Source organism: Pagrus pagrus, assembly GCF_965226575.1.
Source record: "Pagrus pagrus genome assembly, chromosome: 13".
Classification (NCBI taxonomy): Eukaryota; Metazoa; Chordata; class Actinopteri; order Spariformes; family Sparidae; genus Pagrus; species Pagrus pagrus.
The window spans coordinates 12,999,526-13,023,362 of record NC_140197.1 but is presented as its reverse complement, the minus strand read 5'-3'; the positions used below and the strand labels follow the sequence as shown (position 1 = coordinate 13,023,362).

At 41.0% G+C, this 23,837-nt stretch overlaps 3 protein-coding genes across 4 annotated transcripts; all 3 read left to right on the top strand.

Annotated features, from left to right (window-relative positions):
- Window positions 1–3,362: 3,362 nt before the first annotated feature.
- rpusd1 (RNA pseudouridine synthase domain containing 1) lies at window positions 3,363–6,537 on the top strand. The gene is made up of 6 exons (XM_084370836.1): window positions 3,363–3,462; window positions 4,077–4,300; window positions 4,381–4,504; window positions 4,654–4,756; window positions 5,185–5,286; window positions 5,508–6,537. The coding sequence occupies exons 2-6, from the start codon at window positions 4,110–4,112 to the stop codon at window positions 5,906–5,908; spliced, it is 921 nt and encodes a 306-aa protein (XP_084226962.1). The 5' UTR covers window positions 3,363–3,462; window positions 4,077–4,109; the 3' UTR covers window positions 5,909–6,537.
- A 1,464-nt stretch (window positions 6,538–8,001) lies between these two features.
- slc25a17 (solute carrier family 25 member 17) lies at window positions 8,002–13,497 on the top strand. The gene is made up of 9 exons (XM_084372400.1): window positions 8,002–8,199; window positions 8,603–8,663; window positions 8,758–8,824; window positions 9,116–9,267; window positions 9,576–9,692; window positions 9,790–9,938; window positions 11,729–11,824; window positions 12,004–12,089; window positions 13,228–13,497. Exons 1-9 carry the CDS (start codon window positions 8,143–8,145, stop codon window positions 13,379–13,381), a joined length of 939 nt encoding a protein of 312 aa, XP_084228526.1. The 5' UTR covers window positions 8,002–8,142; the 3' UTR covers window positions 13,382–13,497.
- An 829-nt stretch (window positions 13,498–14,326) lies between these two features.
- znf598 (zinc finger protein 598) lies at window positions 14,327–23,246 on the top strand. 2 transcript variants are annotated; one of them, XM_084371151.1, is made up of 12 exons: window positions 14,327–14,411; window positions 15,741–15,853; window positions 16,561–16,690; window positions 17,300–17,511; window positions 17,692–17,909; window positions 18,020–18,125; window positions 18,491–18,681; window positions 18,898–18,967; window positions 19,066–19,949; window positions 21,041–21,206; window positions 21,304–21,451; window positions 21,656–23,246. In XM_084371151.1, the coding sequence occupies exons 3-12, from the start codon at window positions 16,571–16,573 to the stop codon at window positions 22,028–22,030; spliced, it is 2,490 nt and encodes an 829-aa protein (XP_084227277.1). In that variant the 5' UTR covers window positions 14,327–14,411; window positions 15,741–15,853; window positions 16,561–16,570; the 3' UTR covers window positions 22,031–23,246. The 2 variants fall into 2 exon arrangements, with proteins under 2 accessions (XP_084227277.1, XP_084227276.1); XM_084371150.1 differs by lacking the exon at window positions 14,327–14,411 and adding an exon at window positions 14,432–14,742.
- Window positions 23,247–23,837: the final 591 nt, after the last annotated feature.

Here is a 23,837-nt window from a genome sequence, read left to right as displayed (position 1 = left end):
TTCACAAGGATGTAATCTTAAAGTCGGTAATATTTCCAGTTAGTGGTTGAGATTTAATAGATAAGAAAGCAAAAGAATATCCAGTTTTGGATCAAGGAAAAAAGTAGAGCCGTGTGATTGAAAGAGATCATAATGAATGTCTTTAATGTTTTAGAGTTCTCCTCGTCATCCTCTCTGATATCTGAAAGAAACGTTTGTGATTCCCAATGAAACTGCATTGTGCCACGTGCATCACTTTGCATGAGTGTGTTTGAATCTCAGACTGTAGTCGCACCTGTCTCATTTACACACACACACACACACACACACACACACACACACACACACAGTGGCAGATTGGCAGATTGGCAGACTGTGTTGGGTTATGAAATGCCAATTATATAATGATTCTTGATCTTCTTAGAACACATTCATACCTGGCTGTGTTCAGGGATTACTGGACGAGCTTGCACTTCATTCAACCAATGTGTTTCAGCACAGTATGTTCCAAACAATCATTTGTTAACTCTGAGCCAAGCAGAGGTCACAGCATGATGGAGCTGGAGACCATCTTGCGATGGGATCACACAAGCCGCGACCAATGCCCGTCAGCATGTTCACTTTCCGACCCATGAGTATTCAGAAGTGATTACTACTATCATTACATAAGTTCTCTGTAGTCAACTACGCACCTGTAAAGGTCTGTGACTGCTTCTTGCATGGTTGTGACGCAATCACAAAAACCTGTCCGCAGACAGACAGACATATAAACAGTTAGCAAAATACTCTAATCTTCTTCTCTGTCAGTTCCCTCTACAATAGATGTCTATTTTATCATGACGACACACACAGACTCACAAAGTGACAACTTAACCAGCAGATCATGGACGCGGGAACTAGGGGTGAAACGAGGCATTAATGAAAACATCAATTTATAATAATAAAGTGTGACACAGACTCTCAGCAGAGAGAGAAAGTGGGAAGAGTGTGAGAGTATGAACTGAAGTGTCGACAGGATATGTAAGACTTAATTTGGTCATGAAGCCTGAAGTTGCTCTACTGTCCTGTGGTTTGTCAGTGAAGTGTATGAACTATACAGCAGACTGGAGTCTCTGTTACCAGTGACAAACAGGCAGATCTGCCTACAAGCTCACATGCGTCTTTGGTTATGTGATCATCAATTTTATAATGGAGTCTGGGGACTTCTCTCCCTTTTCATCTCCTTGCTGTTTTTGACTGTTGTTGATATTGCTGCTGTTAATAGGCTAACTATTAGCTTACTATTAGCCAACTAACAGCCAATTATAAGTTATCCTGGTCATTCAAATGACTACAAAAAACATGAATGTCATTATATAATACTGTCCCCTCAGCACCACCAACTGAAACTGACTTCCTGCTTCCCTGCAGCTGATGCTGTTGCAGCTGGTAATTAGCGTTGAGGAATGATTAGTGTTTGGAACAAGCTGAAAATATGGACCCACAACACAGAAGATGATTGCTGGAGGAGTGGTTTGAGAAAATAAAAGTTGTGTGTGTAAAGTAATATTTTGCTACATGTAACACTGCAATCGTAATGTTTAAGGACAGCTGGACTGTGGAAGATAACACAGTTAAAGCAATGTTTGCCTTCTGTATCAATATAAGGACTTGAGATGCAAAGCCCCATAACATTAGACAAAATACAGAAAAACAACACCAGAAAACACAACATCACATCAGCACAGCACGCTCACAATACTGGATGGAGCGTGTCATCAGAGCCGGTGACCCCTGCCAGATAAAAATGTCGAGGGGAGGTTGAGGTGAGAGATTACGGACGTCACAGAGAAAAGGTGAGTGACCTGGAGCAGTGAGCAGAAACAGATGAAACAAATGCAATAAACACAATCCCCTGTGTCAAGATGATGAACTCTGTAGTATTGCCCTAATCCAAAAATGTGCCCATTAAAATTGATTTTAGTAAATTAATCAGAGGAGAAAATGAAATTACGGTAATCTGCTTTATTGGATGGGATATCAAACTGAGATTAACACATTCACAGTTGCAGTTTGTCATAGCAGGAAATTCACTGGAGGAACTAATAACATTAGTGATTGCTCTGTTCATTGTCTCAGTGTGCCTATGCCAGTGAGTCAGCATCAATAGTAATGTTGTGGTAACACTTGTGCTTTTCTTCCAATAACATGTAAAAAATAAAAACTGCTGTAATAAAAGGTTTATTCAGTTTCCACTTCACCAACCTCAAATAAAGTCTAAAACAGTGACTGAGTATTTTAAGTAAATGTAAAGGGTTACATTAAATGTGTTTTTTCTATCATGTTGAATCAGGGTATAGATCAGATAACTTGATGTGTGATTTATTTAGGAGACAGAAAAAACAATAGAAATGCATTAGTTTTAATGCATTAGTTTAATGCTATAAATCTGAGCCTGAGGGGTCACATGTTAGTTAAAAGGATAAGAGATAAGTTTAACCTTTACCTTATCTTTTCTTTTGGGGGGAAAATTTGTATTGGTTAGTTTTCACCAGCCTCTATAATTTATCCAAGTGAAACAATCTGAGAAGGAACAATCACTCTATGGTGTAGCTGCCCACACAGGCAGGCATTGCTTCATTTTAAGGGGTCATGAGGTAAAAAAGGAAGAAAAGTACTAAACTAGAGGTGACTCACAGACACAAACTGACCACAGAGAGGCTTGAGGACAAAACAAGAGCTTTATTGAGTTATCTCTGGGATCCATTACCAAGAAGCGAGGTTTAAGGTTCAAGGCTTTGCTTTATTGTCATTTTACAATACAGGATTGCGCAATGTAATACAGTTCTAAGCCCTTCAAGCTACAAACAAAGAAGCTGTATAAACAACTATTTTAAATTAAATCAATAAAATAGGCAACACAACAAAACATAAAGATGTAAAGTTACATAACGTAAATACACACATATACACGTAATAAAATATATACACATATATACCAAATACATACAATACAATACAATACAAGTGTAATTTGCAGGCTATAATGCAAAAACTTCATGAAATAGTGGGAATAAGTGAAATAATTGGGGTAGGTGGGTCATGGTGTGGTAATCTGTGTTAGACCAAAACATTATAGTTTGACTGAATGCAACGTATAGATCAGTGTACAGTAGAATATGTGAGGAGGTTTACTGAAGCACTTGAATAACTGTCCAGAGTACAATCAAGAACTGGCTCAAACCTGTAACACTGACAGATGTTTGGTTTTTTTTTTTTAAAGGGAAAAAATGGAAAAAACATACAAGAAGCAGTTCTGGGTGTTACAAAGGCCACAATGTGACACATTCCAGGACAGTAGATGGCGCTGTACAATTCTCCCATTGGCGTTTTATCCACCATAACAACCAAAGAAGAAGACGAAGAACAGACTGCGCATGTCCGTGTCAGCACTTGTGGATTTGTTTACATCTCTCTTTCCATACAGATGTGCGTTTACTTTTGGTAGGTCAAAAAATACAACACATTAGTCTTGGCTAGGTATTCGTGGTAAATAAATACAGTGGCAGTAGTGTGACGCTAACAGATAGCTAGTTATCTCACGGTGTTAGCATACAGATACAGTAACGTTAGCAAGCAAACTAGCATGGTTGCTAACCTACACTGGTTAGCAAACATGCTAACCAGTCTATAATGTGCTTCTGCTGCTGTCTATCCTTAAAGTTGTCTTCCTGACTATTTAAAGTAACCATAGCCGGGGAAGGTGTCTCTTCAGGCTTGAAAAGACCTTAAAGTTGAAGCCTTTAGATTCCCTTTTTTGAGTAAAAGAAATTCTCTGAGCAATTCAGCTAGCATTTTTTTTTAACAATCTATGGCATTTTAACTGTTTTACTGCACAAAGGACATTATTGAAAGCTGTGCTGGAAAACTAAGTACATTCACTCAAAGTGCAGATTTAGGTACTTTCCATTTATTTTGTACCTTTGCATTTCCAAGGGGAATATTATAGTCCTTTTTACATTCTAGTACTTCTCTTAAAGGCTCTGAGTCACACTGCCAGATTCATCATAAAGAAACTTACACAGTGAAATATTAAGACAACCACCTTGTCTCTGCAGGCCTGCGTGACTTGTGTCAGTTAAACTCTGCACATGATGACCACCAAACCTGCCAGCCTGGAGAGCCTGCATGTGCTGTACCAGAGCGATGACTACATTGTGGTCGACAAGCACTGGGACATCCGCATCGACAGCAAGATGTGGTACGAGAAACAAACCGTGCAGGCACAACTTCGGCACCACTTCCCTCACCTGGCGGACCCCAGCACCTACTATGGATTCAGGTCAGAGTCCCTCTAATATCAACTACATCATCTCACACACATCATCAAGAGTAACAGTCATCTGTCCCTCTAACCTACAGGTTCTGTCATCAGTTGGATTTCTCCACAAGTGGGGCTCTGTGTGTTGCCCTCAATAAGGCTGCAGCTGGCCGGGCGTACCGCTGCTTCAAGGACCGCACCGTCACCAAGGCCTACCTAGCCCTGGTATGTACATAAGCACGATGACACACGTGCATGCAACAGATGTATTATCGTATGTATCTGTGTGTGTGGCGTGATCAAAAGATCTGCAATTGAACTATAATATATATATATAACTACTAATTAAACTAATTTAAAAAATTGCCTCCCAGGTACGCGGCTGGGTGGAAAAAGAGACACAAACTTTGGACTTCTCCATCGGCAAGAACTCCTCAGAGGGAAAAACACACATGATGTGTGTTGAGGGAACAGAAGGTACATGAACCTGGCTTGGCTTGAACTGTGTGTGTGTGTGTGTGTGTGTGTGTGTGTGTGTGTGTGTGTGTGTGTGTGTGTGTGTGTGTGTACTTGTTCAGCTATCTTTGTGAGAACTAATATGAGTGTCAGACCTTTGAAGTGAGGACACTGGCTGACTTTCAGAAAGACCTTTTAAGGGCTGCTGAGGATAGGACTTGGTTTGAAGGTTAGGTTTGGCATTTGCTTTAGGTTAGAGTAGGGAAACTGTTGCACTTGTTGAATACTTGATTATGAATGCGTGGCATTGCTGAACTTTTATACGCTGCCCCACCCACTCATTCAACTCAACTAGGCTGAGGGAAACATGCCTACATTTAAAGTTTGTGTAGAGTTTATCAGAAAGATAACTAAAGACTATTTATTGTCCCACATCCTTCTCTCGTCAGGTTGTGAGAACCCCAAACCTTGCCAAACTGAGCTGACGGTCATGGAGTATGGCTTGTATGATGGAGACCCTGTCACCAAGGTGCTGCTGCAGCCACTCACTGGTAAAAAAAAATGCAATTTTTTTCGTGTCATGTAAGGGATAACTGATAAGAAATTAAGCTTCTGTCTGTCTATACCACTGGATACTTATTTCCGAGAAAGGACTTCAGAGAAGGATTATCTTGACCTTGAAATAACCTGTGTGGTTCATTAAAATGTCTGCTACAGCTGTGAAGAGTCTGTCTCCATTTCTTGCACCTCACTACTATCTTTTACTCCCCAGGCCGCACCCACCAGTTGAGGGTCCATTGCAGCGCGATAGGCCACCCCATCGTTGGGGACTTCACCTACAGCTCGGGAGCGGATGACGCCCCTTACCGCATGATGCTGCACGCCCACCTCCTCCACATTCCCCTGGAACCTCAGCCCCTGCTCGTCTCAGCTGGAGACCCCATTCTTCCCACTGAGGATCCCAAGTGGCTTCCTCAGCGCTCGTTACGGACACTCGCGGCCACTGTGGACGCCCTGCTGGAGCGCAGGGCAGAGGAGGACAGAAGGATCAAAGAGGAGGAGAGGGAGAGGGCAAGAAAGAAGGAGGAGAGGAGGAAAGGAAGGACTGTGGAGGAGAGTGAGGAGCAGAGGAGGCAGTGTCAGGATTGGCTGAGTGAATGGGCTGGAGACTAATGTATTAATAATTTTTTATTTATTTATTTTAGCTATTTATTTATGGAGGCCATGTTGAACATGCTCCATCTCATTGACCACTGTTGCAGCTAACTGCATTTAAATGGCATACATGGAGGTGAACCAGTATCCTAATTCCCTCATAAACCACTTACCAACATGTTAGAGAAGACTTGGTTGAGCATGTAAGCTGCTGCTCTCTTAAACAATCCGTACAACTGGTAGCTGCCAACTATAACCAGTGCTTACTGAGCAATTTTATTGCAGTCGCTATGAGATAAGTGCCTTGCTCCAAGTTTATGTTCACAAGGGAGATGCTGGGTAGATGCCGTTGATTTTTCTAATACACATTCCACTTTCAAGAGTGTTAGAAATGAAGTTGGTGGTCTTTGTCATACATCTATGCTGTATATGTTTAGATGACTTCACCACGTGGTTGTGACGTACATGGACCCCTGTGTAAAAGCTAATAACAATATGCACTGTATGTGTCTTTGCAATTAAACCATGTCGATAAGAAGATTAATGATTTTATTTTTCATTTTGATGTCTGTTTCAAAGCTTTTAATCAGACTGTTTAACACAAATAAAGCTTTTATGTCAATGTAAAATAAATGTCCTCAAATTAATTGTGGTTCAGTACTAATATAAAACAAGGATTCAGCTTCCTTTTCTAAATCATAACTGTTGCAGCCATTTGTAGAGCAAATGTGTGTAATCGAGAAATGTGTAGGTTAAACACACATCTGGAGCAATCCAGCTAATGGACACTACAAGACAAAGGAGCAAGCCAAAATAATCCGTAATAAAATAAAAGTTGACTGAAAAGACATCAGAGGAAGGATGCAGGGACATTTCAAGGGCACTGAATATCCTGTAGAGTACAATGATGTCATACAGTATAACAAAATGGAAGTAATAGTCTGTGAAAAGGGGATGACGGAGAGAGGTCACCAAGAGGTCCATGGCAGCAATGATTGAATTATCAATGTGAATAAACAATTCATGACCAGAAATATAGAAACTGCTAGTGTGAACCACATTGGGCCCTGATAGCTGCCACATATCACTGCAGTCATGAAACAAGCATGAAGGGTTCATGCAAATGTGATGTGCTGAGCTCTGAGGCTACTCACACAGCTGCTGCTACCTGTTACTGCACATATAGCATAAGGCATCAACACCATACAGCTCATGATTACTACAGTGGCTCGCCTGCAGTTTTCATCTTGCGTTGTAGGTTGAGGTCCTCATGTTCTGTTGCTGCACCACAGTGGTGTACTCCAGCTCACAGCTGCTGTTTGTTAGCCCACTGCAACTTCATATCGGTATCTTTGAGATGCCGGTCACGACCATAATTACACCTTTTTCAAAGTACTTTAGATCTCACCTGGTGTCAATTATGCAAAAAATTCAAAGGAAGTGTAGATTGAAAATTGTTAAATTGTTGATTGGAGATGCTGTTAAATAAACCTGTGTAATAACAGCAGCTTCATAGTAATACTCTATGTGTAAAAGCAAGTGATGCAAGGCATTGGCTAGTTCTTGCCACAAAAGGACCACCATTTTTTAGGAGTTCTGTAAATGAAAGAGTGAACTTTTCCTGCACTTCTCAAAGTAAAATCAGGGGAAGTGCAAGTATTTCTACATGCCTAATATAATGGGTATAGTAATAGTGAGGAAAAATACTAATTAGTATTAATACTAATACTACTTTATTACAAAGTTAGTATAAAACAAAGTTGTACAGGAAGCATCTGTGTGACAAGCACTTGGGATGAGATGTTGTCGAGAGTGCTAAGCAGCTTGAGGAAAATCCTCATTAATAACACAAATATACCCAGTTAAATGTAGAAAGTTATAGTATTAGTATTAATGCATTATTTCATCCTCGAATCTCTGCTTGGATTGATCGTGCAAATACTCCTAAAAGGTAAAAGAGTCAAAAAATACAAATATTTTGAATGTGATCTGGGCACTTCGTTCAAATGTTAGAGGAATTAGGTCAAAACTAATCATAACGGGTACTATGAAGAGAACTACGTTACCCATGATGCATCCGTGTTTAGTAGAAAACGTCTGCGAGGGTCATCCACAAGGAAGCGATCCCTGATAAACAGACAGCACCAGTGTGTGGACTTGGCAGCTGTTTTGCTTTAGTTGTAGACTTTAACAAATTGGTTAATGGTATATTTTAGTCGAGCAGAAGGTCGGAAGCACAAAATAGATTAAAAATGAGCTCCGAGGTTTTCTCGTACGAGAGTTTGGTCCATGCTGTATCAGGAGCAGTGGTAAGTTAGCCTTACATTCACTATTCATTCCTGATGTTGAGTGTATAGTGACAGCAGCTACAACTGTTTGATTGGCTCTCATACGCTGTAAATCTCCCACACAGAACTCCATTCAAAATGTAGCGTGTCCTGATGTTTAAGACCTGTTAGCGCCACATGTCATATTAAATAGACCAAGATGTGTATATCTTCAAATGTTGTGACCGACCTTTCAATTCGGCAATAGTTGGTGTAACATATAACCCAACAAACCTGCCGAATTTAGTGTTTAATGATCATTCAGAAAATGCTGTGTATTCGGTCTCCGTGCTATTATGTGCCCTGTAATTGTTAGAATTGTTAATGGTGTTTGGTGTAAGATCTCTTCCATTCCTGTAAATGCTGAGTCTGTTCACTGTTTTAGGGAAGTGTGACTGCCATGACAGTGTTCTTCCCCCTTGATACTGCCAGACTGAGGCTTCAAGGTAAGAAACACTAGTGACGCAGTCTTATTTAGTTATTATAATAATCAGTGTAATGCATTTAATTAAAACAAGTCGTCTTTTTGTTTGTGCTCAGTGGATGAAAATAGGAAGGCCAAGTCAACTCCAGCCATTCTGGCAGACATTGTCAAAGAGGAAGGACTGTGAGTGAAAAAAATGTGTCCGCCCAGATTTGATTTAGTTTTTTGCCAGTAAATTGTTGATTCTTTGTGTTAGTTTTGTCAGTATGTACACATATCCTATGTCTACATTAACACGTTATACCCACAGTTATTTAGAATACAACAAATGTGGGAAATGAAGTTGAAATTTTGCCTTTAATGTTAAGTGTTCACACCATTAACTCTCCCATTATTTGCACAATATGCTCACTACAGTACAGCAGGTGCAGAGTGCTAAAATGTGTTACTGTGTCTACTGTCCCCACTTTGCAGACTTGCTCCATACAGAGGTTGGTTCCCGGTCATCTGCAGCTTGTGCTGCTCCAACTTTGTCTACTTCTACTGCTTCCACAGCCTCAAGGCTAGCTGGCTGAAGGGAAAGCAGTCGTCACCCAGCACTGACTTAATCGTAGGCATCGCTGCAGGTAAGCCTCATGAACTCAGATCATAAAGCGTTGTCTAAGTGACTCAGGACAAGAAAGTCCGTCTAATTTCAGCTTTGAGTCCATAAACGTTTCTTTATGACTGAGCAGGTCGACCTCTCACATGAACTTTTCTTGTCAATTTCCAACAAAACTTTTAAGTGTGCCTCCAGAGACCAGCTATGTAATGTTCCCAGTGTATAGATAGTGTTACGAAACAATGCTACAAGATTTGCAAATGCTGACACTTAACCCCATTGAGTGTTTGCTTTGGTTGTTGGCTTGAGTTTAATCTGCCTTCTTGTCTTCAGGTGTTATAAACGTACTGGTTACCACTCCTCTGTGGGTCGTCAACACCAGGCTGAAGCTACAAGGTTCCAAATTTCGCAGCTCAGACATACGTCCAACCAACTACTCTGGCATTCGGGGTAAATGGTCATTATGTGATCATGCTTTAATGTTCTTTTAAGTGAGTTCAATACACTGAGTTCAATCATTTCTATTTTTCTCTTTTGTTTTTTGCAGATGCATTTGTGCAGATCATCCGCGATGAGGGTGTGGGAGCACTGTGGAACGGCACCTTCCCGTCCCTGCTGCTGGTGCTGAACCCCGCCATCCAGTTCATGATTTATGAAGGCCTGAAGAGGCAGCTGAGGAGAGGAGTTCCCCGAGAGGTGAGTGAGAGTCGAGAGAGATGAGGTAAGGACCAGGGGAAAACAAACATCTTAAGGAAAGATGACGAAATAGAGCACTATTTAAGAGCAGAGAATGCTGGGTAAAAGGTAGGAGAAGGATATATAAAGAATACAGTTGAACAATTTGACTTGAAAATTACAATATTATGTTTTTATTATTCATTATTCTCTTATTCTGTCATTGTTGCTGATGTTCAATATCATTTCAGCCTCTGCCAGTATCGATATTTAAGAGAGAAGTCTAGATTACTTTTTTCTTTATGTACTTTATTTCTTCAGGCATTGAAATCATTTAAAAATGTGTAAAATTGATTTTAAAAGTAAGTGATAATACTGTCACATCATGGGAATAAAATAAATGAAAGACACTTATAGATGCTTGCAATTAACGATTGAAAAATCAAAGCTATGGAAGCTACTTCAGATCATCCCATCATCTGGATGAGTAGACACTCGATATGCAGACGCTCGGTAAATCTGTTCACATGATTTCTGTGTGGCTTAAACAGAGGTAAAGAAGCAGACAGTCTTGATGGATGTGTGCCCAATTCCATACCTATAAAACATGTTGACTATTTTAGAGCAATTGTGGGTAAATATATTAGTTAAGGGTAATCTGATGGTGTGTCACATATTCACATAAGCAGTTAGGTGTAGTGTTGCTTTCCTCAACGAAAATTATGAGTAAATATCGTCGTCAACGAACCTTTATCACGTGACAGAAAAGAGACGAGACGCAACGTAAATGGTGGTCATGTGACGAAAACTATAATCAAATATATAATGCAATATTGTTGACGAATAAAAACCGGACTAAATGTGGTTTACAAAATAAAAACTCAGGCGGCATTATTTAGAGGATGCAGCTGCGGTGGGTTAACGTTAACGACAACTCAAGACACAAAGTTAAGTCTGACACAAAGAATTCAGTAGCCTACCATCTGTTATTTGTTCTTTTCTGTCAACGAATTCCCATCTCATTATATCTCCCTAAGGTCCAAATCATTTATAGTGTAATATGTTGTAATAGTTTTTATGATGGAAAATCTGACTTCAGTTAACAAGCAATACAAGTCACAGACACACACATTTTATTTGCACTTTTTTATTATGTTATTGTAGTTTGAGCATTCAAGCACCTTGTTTCTCTTTAAGTTTAAAGCCATTTTATGTATTTATTTTATTTACATTTATGTGTGTGTACTTCTTACATATTTGGTAGGTAAAATAAATATGTTGTAAATTCGAATCAGAGCGTCTTCCGTGTCTGGAATTGAATGTATTCTTGAGTCTATAAGGTAACAATAATATAATAATAAGATAACCTTGTTTGATTTGTGAAATGGGTGACTTAAAGAAAATGTTGGTTTTGTCTATTCTCCTACTAGGTACTTGTACTATATTAACTGGGTTAAATAGAATTGCATTACTAAAAAGAGACTAAAGTACAATTTTCATTTACTAAAACTAGACTAAAATGTCATCAGTTTTCGTCGACTAAAACTAGATGAAAATAGTCATGGGGACTAAAATAAGACTAAAATGCTCAGACTCTCAGTCGACTTAAACTTGACTAGACTAAAATGAGTATAAACGTGACTAAAACTAATAAAAACTAAAATGACAATTTGACACAAAAACTAGACTAAAACTAAAATTAAAACAGGCCGCCAAAAACAACACTAGTTAGGTGTGGACAACCATACTCCTCAGAGGTGGCCACTGTTCCACTAATAATGTGAAAATGTGTTTGTCTTTTATCCCTCAAGCTGTCGTCTGTCGAGGTCTTCCTCATCGGTGCAGTTGCTAAAGCTGTTGCCACCACTGTTACATACCCACTGCAGACGATACAGTCCATTCTTAGGGTAAGTTTTGTATGTCTGTGCCTGTGGGTCTTTCTTTACACATGTAAAATGAGAGGCATGTGGTTGGATGAAATTTTGTGCAGGAATGTATACTTCTTATTTATATACTATATATAAGTATTTAAAAATTCTACTCTTTCAAGAGCAAGTATTTGCTTTTTGTTTTACAATTACTACAGTTCGGTCAATTCAACGAGTCAAAGGACAAGTCAAAACTGCTGTCCAGCCTGAGGACTATCAAGTGTCTATTGGTCAACAGAGCGAGGTGGGTGCAAGCAAACACACACTCACAGAGATTTAAACTAACATTGCATTTTTAATTTTGTTATGCATAATGCGACGGTGAATTCTGACATGCAGTTAGAATCCATTTAAATTTTGTTTGTTTTAAAAAGGTGGTAAACCAACAGTGACTGTGCAAATCTGGTTTTGGTATATCAAGATTAGAATCGGCTTGGTTTTAGGTAATCTGGATGACAGTGAACAAATTACACCTTTCATTTTCAATCATTCCTAGCTGGTATATCTCAGTTTCGCCTCTCAGATCAGGTTTCTAACAGTTCTTTACATAATTTAAAATGACACGTGCAGTGACCTAGAGCATGTTTTGTCAGCACGATTTGTTCTTGCTGTGAAGAACTAGAGAGCACATCTCCATCATCTGGCCTACAACTTGCTTTTATGGCAACTTACAAAATAATTTTCGAAATATGTCTTGATTTTCCTGCAGTCTGAACAATGGGCCTCATGCAAGAACATTTTCATATTCATATCCTAAATCGCTTGTAGTTTTCCCTTCTAGGTTTGCGTGTACGAGTGTTCCAAAATGACTAAACTTATTTAATGCCACCTCTTCATGAGTATGTGCGCATTCATGATCTGAGCATCAGAGCAGTGCTGTACTGTGAATGAACTAAAGAAGGAATGATTTTATATGAAGTTAGGTGCTAAAAAAACGCCTCAAAAAAGCTGAGCAGTCTGTGACAAATGTATTTATTTGACTTAATTTCGATATAGTATTTAAGCTTCAGATTCAATCAGATTAAGGTGTTATGATTTCAGGCCAGATTAATATTTTATTTCCCCTGTGGAGAAAGTCATGTCAGTCAGTCAGACTATCTGTACATGATTCGCACAACAGGTCTGGACAACTCGTAAACCTGGTTCACACTAAGAAGGTATCTGTCCATACAGGTGGTTTCTTGCCTGAGGCCCATTGTCTTTTTAACCATTATATTTGTTATCAGACACATAATCATGCAGCTCTTTCTTTAGTTTTTAAGTGTGCAGGAGGACAAATCATGATAAACCTGCATGAATAAATATTATCAAAGAGTTTTACTCTTTCACATATTCATATTTAAACATAGCTCTAATGTTTTGACCCTTGTTTCCTTCTACAGGAAGAACGGCATGTTGGGTCTGTTTAAAGGCCTGGAGGCCAAGCTGCTGCAGACGGTGCTGACTGCTGCTCTCATGTTCCTTCTCTATGAGAAGATTGCCAGCTGCACCTTCAGAGTCATGGGACTGAGCAACAACCACTACAAGAAACGCTAACTAGCAAGACACCTCACAAACCATGGACACTTGATCACTGATTGCGAATGAACTGATGCCTGCTGATTTTCTCCTGATGACTTGATGAAATGATTAAATTGATGTTTTTGTTTTCACTAACTAGTTTTTTTAAATAACTGATGTCACTAAGGACCCAACCTGAGCATGTGATCTCCAGGTTGTAGAAATAGGAATTCAACGATGAACACTGCCTCAGTGCAGATCCAGACTGGGGACAGTCAGAGATGATCCACCATACAGATCTGTACAAGGAAAACCTTTTTTCGTCCCGCTGAAACGGCAGACCCACAGTCTATCAAAGTTTCACTCAGTTATTTACTGGTCAAAACACATCATCAGGCTCTGAACTGAAAACAAAAGAAGCATTGAAAGATGTATTGTGAGTTTCATTTGAACAGAAATGAAACCAAGCCTGAGCCTGAGCATCCACAGTCAAGGCCTTCTGTCCATAGAGCCCCACAGCCAAGTTCCCTACGGACCACCTCTGACTGCATCCTTTGGTCAAAGTGAGATTTTCACACAGACGACCACAACCTGTTCTCTGTCTGAACACAGACTCATCCCATTTACCAGTTTGAGAGTCGAGAGAGAGAGGATTTATAATTTTTCCTTTATTCACATTATTATCTTTTCATCAGCAAATGTCTTAAAAAATTATTTCTCCCTCTGCTTGTGGTAGATGAAGTTGGCATATGTATTTATGAGAACCCACATATAAAAAAAACCCCAAAGAGCTGAAACTTTATATCTAGATCTTATTAGAATAATAAAATTATTGCCCTCTCTTAATCTTCATATGATTGCAACTCACACCATTACAATGTATATTTAAAAAGGACTTCGAGGCACATGTTAATATTTCCCAAAGTGCAGCAGCTCTTATCTGCACCAGCCCAGCCCATAGGCTCAGACTGGTGTGGGACACACACCATGGGACACACGTGGAACCGTCATGATTGCCTGCGCTGACAGACACATATGGGATAGGTGAAAGCAGCACAACCGGAAGGTATACTGTCCATCCACACAGCATACAGATCAGGGGTACGACAGTTACGTGACGCGGCTGTAGCTCAGACTTTCATAATTACGTAAGCACTTCAGCGGCTGTGTGGCTCTCCCTCATAACAAATAGTACTGAAGTAAATTTGTGCCTTTTCGCCGCCATGGATTCAGCAACCACAAAAGAAACGGAGAAGCACTGCGTCCTGTGCTGCCAGGAGGTCGATATCTTCGCTTTGGGAAAATGCGACCACCCGGTTTGTTACCGCTGCTCCACCAAAATGAGGGTGCTGTGCGATCAGAAGTACTGCGCCGTCTGCCGCGAGGAGCTCGACAAGGTGGGCCTTCCTTCGCTACTGTGGCCCGGGGATGGCGCCTGGTGGTGCTAACTAGGCCGCATCGTTCTGGGGGGGTTTATTGTAGTAAAACCAGCAGATATTTGTATGATAAACTCTTAGCTGAGTTCACAATGAATGAAAAACACTGCTGGTGAATACGACATAGCCACCTACGATGTCTAGCAACTACTTTAGTCTCGTGAGGTGGCTCACGCCATTAGCAAGTCTGTCAATATATAGGCTAGCTAGTTAGCTCTTCTGAAGTCAGGTAGAGTTAGCTAACGGGTTTGCTTCCGCACATGAGCAGTCGACAGTGTGCTAGTGTAGCATGGCTTATTCATCTTACTCAATGTGACTGTGAATTTGTCTTACAGTAAATTGTCGGTGCATTTTAAGCTGAACATGTCAGCTGTCACCTCTCAAACTAACCAACGTGAGCACGTCGGAGTGGTCCATCGAGGGTCTGTGAAGGTGGCTTCCAAGTTGTCACACTTAGTTGCTGTGTATTTAATGATATGATAGGCGATGTTTTAAAGGTGACGCGTGTCTGTCAGTCAAGCCTGCCCTGTAGACGTCTGTCCTAACAGGTAGCACAGGTAGCTATGGACTGCAGCCAACTAGACAGCTCAGCTGGACAGTCTGATACCAATAATGGCCCAGCACTCCCCTTTAAAGTTAATTGTCAGCTAATATTACAGCTGGATGTTGTTATTAACACAATGTTTTTAGCTGCTTAATTCAAATATACTGTATGCATGTATAACCTTATGTACTGGCGGGGTTTCATATGGTAAAGGCATTCCACCACATTACATAAGATCTTTGTGAGAGCAGTAGTGACTGTATGTCAGCAGCAGCATTTCTAGCAGCAAGATCAGTTTGACCAAACTCTTTATCAAACCAAAAACTGCCTCAGAATACTAACCTTGGTTTGTGTGTGTGTGTGTGGCATGAATTGATCAGCACTTCTTCCATTCTGACTGTCATGTTGTTTTCAGGTGGTGTTCGTTAAAAAATTGGAGGCCTTCTCCTGTCTGCCCTACCAGCAGTTCCCCAGTGAGAAGAAGCATGATATCTATTTCAGTAATGAGAAGATCTATGCAGAGTACAGGTACTTCTGTCTTCCATCCTCCTTTCTTTATGACTGTGTTCATAGCCCGCTAATATTTTTTTAAACTCATTAACTAGAAAAAGTGGAGACTTGACCATCACTCAAATGCTGGTAACATTTCAATGTGTCTGATAATTTTGTGCTACCAGGCCCTCGAAAAGTAGGGTTCACAGTCAGGTTTATAGATTAAGAAAAACCTGGTAATAACCTGATTTCCTTGCATTTATGCAGCTATTGTAGTCGGGGGAGCAGTGCATCTTTGTCTCCAAAATAATTAAGTACAAAGTTAACTTGTACTGAATATAAGGGGTAAAATCTACACATGTACACACAATGAGAAAAACACTTCACCAGACCAAATCTCTGACAATGATGTTAACAGGCAATGTATACATGCCAGTTTTGCTACTTCTTCTGTGGGTGTTTGTGTTGTTGGTGCAAATATATAGCAAACAGGTACAGATGCAGGGAGTAGACCTTGTGCTGTCACTTGTAGGATCATTTGCTTCAACAAAAGAGCATTTATCTGAACCTTCCTGTTAACTATACTGAAATAATCATTAATGTATCTATTACATTACATTCTATTACTGAGTAATAAAGTCAATCACATATAATGAAAGGAGCAATTTCTCCATGTAACCAAGAGCTAATTTAGTTAGGTTTTCAACTCTCACTGAATTTCCTGTGTATGTGTGTCTTATCAGGCGTCTGCTGATGCCAGAGTGCCTCCGCTGTTCAGAGCCTAAGGTCTTCTCCAAGTTTGAGGAGCTGGAGTATCACATGAGGAAGCAACACGAGCTCTTCTGTTGCAAGCTCTGCACAAAGCATCTCAAGGTATGCTCATACCCAACCAGCCGATCCAGGGGCGAGCCAGTCGTTGACAAATATAAGAAATCATTGTTCTTATGTTGTAAATGTTGAAAATACTGTGGTATACTTCATCAACTACATCAAGATATGCAGTTTACTTTTTCCACCACCTGAGGGCACCAAAGAATTATCCCTCTTAGTGGTACTTGACTATAGACTGCAATGTGAGTGGAGTATCAACAACACCAGGAAAGAAAGTTATTCTTAAATGTCAGAATTACTAGTAAATATTGATCCATCTAATTGTTCCCAGCACAAGTTGTTTTGCAGCTATTTATGATTCTCTTTGCAGTGTGTATTCATTGGAGGATCTGTTTTGCCCCATTAAACTGAAAGAGTGTCTAGGTCATCCAAACACAGGAGTCCTCGCATATAAAGAAAACTAGAAATTGGTTATTGAAACATTTTGAGGACTAGTTCAACTAGTATCTAAGTTATATGTAGATGATGCTCATTTTCCTCTTGAAGTATTAGGAATATTACTGGGTGAGGAATGCCCCCCTAAAAATTGCACAAGATCAAGATCACAGTACTGTCAGAGATGTGTTTTTTAAACTTTACCTCTCCCACCAGATCTTTTCCTATGAGCGCAAGTGGTACAACCGAAAGGAACTGGCACGCCACAGAGCGCATGGAGACCCAGATGACACCAGCCACAGAGGGCACCCGCTCTGCAAGTTCTGTGATGACCGATACCTCGATAACGATGAGCTGCTTAAACACTTGCGCAGGGACCACTACTTCTGCCATTTCTGTGATGCTGACGGTTCCCAGGAATACTACAGGTGTGTTTAACAAGTTCAAATGCGCACAGAAACCTCACACGGTCATTTAGTTTTTCATTTCATCAATCTTTTTTTTAATGTTAGTTGCATTAAAAAGAAAATCTATTATTATCTAAAACTATTTTTTTTTAATAAAAAAACTATTTTTTAAATTGTTATTTTTAACTCTGCTATCAACAGTGACTATCAGTACCTGAGCGAGCACTTCAGAGAGAGCCACTATCTCTGTGAGGAAGGTCGCTGTGCCACAGAACAGTTCACCCATGCATTCCGCACTGAGATCGACTACAAGGCCCACAAGGCTGCAGCACACAGCAAGAACCGGGCCGAGGCCCGGCAGAACCGCCATATCGACCTACAGTTTAACTACGCCCCGCGACAACAAAGAAGAAATGAAGGTTGGTGAGAAGGGTATTGTTGTGTGTTTTTGAGTGTTGAGAAGATATTGTTGATATAACTGAAGTTTGAATGCCGTGAATGGGAATAAAATATGTGCATGTGTCCTTAGGTATGATGACAGGTGAGGACTATGAGGAGGTGCGTCACAATCGAGGAGGAGGAGGCGGAAGAGGAGGAAGGCCTCAGGGGGGACAGAAGAGCTGGCGGTACTCCCGGTGAGTCTAAATAAGCTGATTGGATTGCAGCACCATCAACATGCATAAACTCTGCAGGATACACAAAGATGTGGATGCTATCATGAGCCTGGTAACCTGCCTGTTGAGCATCCAGAGCCATTGTTGAGGAGTGGGCACTGAAAATATTTAATGAATGGCTGCATGACTTTGTCACAACTGAGTGCCATAACCTTGTACTGCCACTGTGTGTGTGACATTCCTTTCTCTGCAATTTCTGCATTGATATGTAACGCTTGGCAGTCCGCAAATGCTTCACCACACAATATGTTCTTAGTCAACATTTTTGTCAAGCATTTTTTCTTCTTGCTTTTTGAGTGCTTTTGAATGTGTGCTTGTCCACGCAGGGAGGAAGAGGACAGGGAGGTGGCAGCTGCTATGAGGGCATCCCTGGCGATGCGTAGACAGGAGGAGAGGGGGGCGGCGGCGCAGGAGAGGAGTGCTCCCAAACACTGCCGAGAGGAGAGGACGGAGAGAACAGAACCAGAAGAGCCCAGACACAGGACCGGACAAATCAAACCAACGAGCAAACCTCCTGGTGAAAAAGAAGGCTATATTTAAAATAAGGTCTAATTAGGAATATCCAAATGGAATAGGCTGTTTACATGACCTGTATCAGATTCAGAATGCATGTCAACTTAGTCCTTGATGTCACTTATTCAGCTGTAAGGGCTAAGTAGTAGTAGGCTGAAGTATTGCACAAGCAGGAAGTCTCTCACTGTGCTCACATATTCTTCTTGTCTTCACTTTACAGTAAGAACAATGAAGAGCAATGATCCAGAAGATGACTTCCCAGCTTTAGGGGCCACAGCTGCCACATCCATGTAGGTTTTTTGCACACGCTACAGACTGAAATCCTCATCATACACCACATTGTGCTGAAATGTTGAATTTCTGCTGCTGTTGTTGTGTCTCTGTCTAGTGTAAAGCCACCTCCTCCAGTGGTGACAGCAGCCCGTGCAGCTTTAAAGGAAGACGACTTTCCCAGCCTCTCAACTGTCGCTGTCTCATCCCCTATGACCCCGGCTTACTCTGCCCAACCTAAGAAGAGTTCCTCTTTCCAAGACGAGGATTTCCCAGCTCTTGTGTCCAAAATCCGACCCTTCAAAACAGCAGCTCGCAGCAACTCCGCCTGGTCCAGCCATGCTACTGTAGCTAAACCTTCCACACCACCCCCTTCTTCCTCCAGACCTCCCCCTCCACTCTCATCTGCATCCTCTGGCCCTCAGCCCCTCTCCTCCTCATCATCTTCATCCTCACGCAGGAAGAAGAAAGTAGGGGAGAACGGGAAAGCAACATTAAACCGGTCTCCTCCTTCCTCTGATGATGAGCGCGGAGGACTGACGCAGCAGGAGTTCCGTTCAGTGCCAACCATGTTGGACATCTCCTCGCTGCTCACTGTTAAAGGAGGCAACAGCAAACCCCCTGCTGTGACCCCCAACCCTCCTAACCCGACCCCCAACCCTGATCCTCCTACCTCTAAGGCCAGCAAGAAGAAAAAACAGCAGAAGAACACAGCTGCTCCCTCTACATCTGCGTCTTCAGCGTCGGGGATGACGCAAAGTGTGAGTGCAATCTCCGTGGAAACGGCAGCACAGAAGGAGAACGTCCCTGAGAAAACTCGGAGCAAACCCGTTTCTGGTGGTGTGACGTCGGCAGCGATGAGTGTATTGGTAAATGGCCACCCTGAGGAGTCACCACCTGTCATTAAGAAGGCAGTCACAGTAGCCCCTCATCCCAACACAGACCCCCCTCTTGAACAGGAGGAAGAGTTCCCTGCACTCATGACCAAGAACCCACCACCAGGTACAGCACTCCAGGATGATAACTTAGCATCTTTTTAACAATTTCTTTTGTTCACTATTTTCTACCAGGGCTGCAACTATCGAATATTTTCATTATCGGTTAAAGTGCTTATTATTTTCACAATTAATCAATTCGTCGTTTGGTCAATAATACTATAATAATAATAATTCTATCAAAAATCACAGTTTCTCAGAGCCAAACGTGACGTCTTCTGGTGGTTTCTTTTTCCCCACCAACAGACAGCAACTCAACAACTCAAGACTCTTCACTCTTCTCTATCAGCAGCTCTATTTTTATTTTTTATTTTTTTACTGTTGACCATGATCACATCTTTCGGATGGAAGTGCATATGTGTGTGCTTTTCATATCAGAGTGACATTCGGTGTATGTTGCAATTGGTCTCAACATTTAGTTATTGGAAGCTGACTGTGTAGCTGCTTCAATAGTTGCAGTCTCTTTAAAAAAGACTAATCAGACCGACTTTCTGGAAGTGAATTGGAAATGCTCCAATTTATCTTTTAAAATACAAAGTCGATAAGAATTTCCACAGCAGATGGAAGTCTTGATGGCTAATTTCCCTTCTCATCTGTGTGGCGGTTTTGAAAGTTATTGTTTGGTCAATATTTAGGCTTATAGAGGTCTGTATTTGCTGAATCTACAGCTGTTTGAATGTCACTGTCAGCTGTACCGATGGCTGCCGCAAATTATCTCCAGGATTCATCATGTTTCCCAATAAGTCAATTAATCAATCAGGTGATTCAAAGAAAATCAATCAACAACTACTTTGATAGGCAATGAAGTCGTTTTTCAAGCAAAAATGTCAAACATCTGCTGCTTCCGATTTCTTGAATATGTGGATTTGCTGCTTCTCTTTGTCTTTCATGATGGTAAATGAAGAGTCTTTGGGTTTAAGACTGTTGGATGGACTTTTGAGAAATTGAGATGAGAATTTTTCAAAACATTTTGACACCAATTGTGAAAATAATCAGCTTATTAAGAAATGATGAAAGTAACAGTTGCGGTCTTATGTCTTACATACTGCAAATAGGTCCGTTTTTTGTTGGTGTTTCAGCTCTGTCTTTATATTTCAGGCTTCAAGAGCTCCTTCCCATTGAAAGCCTCTGCTCCCGCCCAGTCCTCTGCTCTGCCACCTCCTCCACCGGGCCTGGGAATCTCGGCTCCTAAACCTCCCCCAGGATTCACCGGGATCCCCCTCAACAGCAATGTGTTGGAGCCTCCTCCTTCTGCAGTCAACCTGTGAGACAATCTCCCGTTTTTATACATGATCTCCTTTTGTTGTATTCATGTTGGCCTCGTCAGGTACTTATAGTAGGTGAATGCATTTTTTTTTCAGCCCCCCTAAGGTATCGAGCAGTGGTTACCTGGTACCGGACGACTTCCATCAGAGGAACTTGGAGCTGATCCAGTCCATTAGAAAGTACCTCCACAACGATGAGTCAAAGTTCAACGAGTTCAAGAACTACTCTGCACAGTTCAGACAGGTACTCAGCACTACATTTTACTCCTGATTGTGTACTTTTTGGAACATAAATCAGTTATTATAACGACAAATAAATTCTGTGTTTAATAAACATTCAGGTACAAACAACCTGCCAATATGCAATAGTTACTAATGTGGAGACAAAAAGATAATATTATAGTACAGTTTTGTGTTGATAGCTTGATGGCCTCCTCTTTGTTCCCAGAGTGTGATATCAGCAGCCCAGTACCACCGCAGCTGTAAGGACCTGCTTGGAGACAACTTCAACCGCATCTTCAACGAGCTGCTGGTGCTCTTGCCGGACACCAGCAAGCAGCAGGAGCTCCTGACTGCCCACGGAGACTGCAAGGCGTTGGAGAAGCAGTCAGGCGCTGGAGGAGGAAAGAAAAACAAGAACAAGAAGAATGCCTGGCAGACGCCAACCACAGCGGCTAACACAGCAGCCGAGCTGGACTGTCAGGTGTGCCCCATTTGCAGACAGGTGCTGGCCCCCAAAGACTTCAACTCCCACAAGACCCTGCACATCAGGGACAGCGAGGAGTTCCCATCCTTGCAGTCAATTAGCCGTATCATCAGCTAGCCCCTCGTGTTTTTTCATTCTGCTCCGTTTTCCATCATGGGGTGAATTTTCAGTTGCCTCCCGCAGCCCTGTTAAAGCCCTGCAGCAGCCAGTTTGGAAACCAGCAGCCTGTTTGCTGTGGGAGCACATCCCAGTGGAGTTTGGGGATAATATCTCATAAAGAATTGGAATAAAGATGGTTTATGGTGATTTTACTTCTGTTGGTAAGTTTGTGTGAATGGTTTCGCAGTTTGCCCCATTTAAACTCCACATCCTTTGAGGACGTCTCCAGCTGGCTCTGGTCCAACCAGGACTAACAGTTTATTTAATGAAGAGGAGAGACAAGATAAGGCTATGCTTGAATGCATTGCTGCCTAATACAAGATCATCATTTACATTTTTTTACCTTGCTCTGTGTTTTCACTTTAACAGGAGATGACAAAATGTATTTCGTCAAAGTTGATTATGTATGATTCCTCAGTGGAGCTGCTTGGTAAAATAACAAAATAAACACAAACATGTTTAGTTCAACTATTCAGCACCATATTTATTTAAGTGTAGCTCTCTAATTGCTTTTAATTGTACGTTGCTGTACACAAAAAAAAAGGCCTGTTAAGTGTTTTGAGTGGGTGGTCAGAGGCATCGAGTCAGAGCGGGAGTGACAGATGTAAGCTGCTTTGGGAAATTGCAACACATTTTGGTTCACAGATTGAGTCTTTGACTTGTTTTATTTAATTTTGTTCTCATGACTGACAATTAATTCTGACTGATTTGGTGATTTTTATGGATTGGTTAATCAGTGCCACGGTGTGAAACGAAATGGAACTAAAAAATGAAATGGTGTCCTGTTGAAAATGACACTATAATTACTTTTTTTTTTTTTAAATATCCAGGTATAATTGGGGTAAACTTTTTGTTATGAGTTATGAAGAAATTCTTAGAGGGATCATAATGCTTGCAACACTAGAAAACAATGTCATCCTGACTCTGACACACACTCGGCACCCTGTCTCCGTTTGAATTCCAGCTTTGACACAGTGTTCACTCTGTGTTAGAGAGGGCTGCTTACATCCAGTACACAATCTGTTCATCTTCTCTCTCAGGACCTTTAGCTGGCACTGCTGCCCACCTGGGTGTGCGTTCGTCTTGTGTTTGCGCGTGTCTGAATGAATGTGTACATCATACAGCAGCTTCCTCTTTTTTCTGTCTGGCTTTAATAAAGCTGTTTCTGTCAGCACTGTGCGTTTTTGTATCTTTGTTAGAGGTGTGTGTGTGTCTTTGTCTCTGTGTGAGTGAGAGAAATGTTTGGTAACACATTTATAGATGGCCAGGTGCTTTTAAGCATCTTTTTAGTTTCTGCATAATAGAGACATACTTCCCATATAACATCACATACATAGTTGTTCTGTAAATGGTATGTCTCGTATAGAAAATCTACATTCTGTTATTTTGGCTAAAAAGTACTGTACTGGTATCCACGGGGTTGTGATACATTTTCATGAAATACATTGTTTTGTTATTCAAACCTTGTTAATTTTATAAATTTTTCTAATCAATACTGTATCGTTATACCTTAAATATTGAATAGAAATCCAGTGTTAACAATCTGTGAACACAACATTGCAAACGACGCTCATTAGCTGTTAAAGAGCAAAACATTATCATTCATCGGGGGGGGGGGGTTGTTTCTGACCTCTAGATGAATGTAGATCTAATATTAAATCTTCTTTTAGCTCTGTTTTGGGTATTTACCAACTACTAAGAAAGATATCTTGATTTTGGGCTGCTAACTGCTCCACTATGTCCACCAGCTAGTTGCTAAATGTCT

Coding starts and splice junctions, on each gene's coding strand:
- znf598 (XM_084371150.1), top strand. CDS start 14,569: ATGGATTCAGCAACCACAAAAGAAACGGAGAAGCACTGCGTCCTGTGC. Junction 18,682..18,897: donor ACCAACGAGCAAACCTCCTG/GTGAAAAAGAAG, acceptor TTCACTTTACAG/TAAGAACAATGAAGAGCAAT. Junction 18,968..19,065: donor GCCACAGCTGCCACATCCAT/GTAGGTTTTTTG, acceptor GTCTCTGTCTAG/TGTAAAGCCACCTCCTCCAG.
- rpusd1 (XM_084370836.1), top strand. CDS start 4,110: ATGATGACCACCAAACCTGCCAGCCTGGAGAGCCTGCATGTGCTGTAC. Junction 4,301..4,380: donor AGCACCTACTATGGATTCAG/GTCAGAGTCCCT, acceptor TCTAACCTACAG/GTTCTGTCATCAGTTGGATT. Junction 5,287..5,507: donor GCTGCTGCAGCCACTCACTG/GTAAAAAAAAAT, acceptor TTTACTCCCCAG/GCCGCACCCACCAGTTGAGG.
- slc25a17 (XM_084372400.1), top strand. CDS start 8,143: ATGAGCTCCGAGGTTTTCTCGTACGAGAGTTTGGTCCATGCTGTATCA. Junction 11,825..12,003: donor CGATACAGTCCATTCTTAGG/GTAAGTTTTGTA, acceptor CAATTACTACAG/TTCGGTCAATTCAACGAGTC. Junction 12,090..13,227: donor CTATTGGTCAACAGAGCGAG/GTGGGTGCAAGC, acceptor TTCCTTCTACAG/GAAGAACGGCATGTTGGGTC.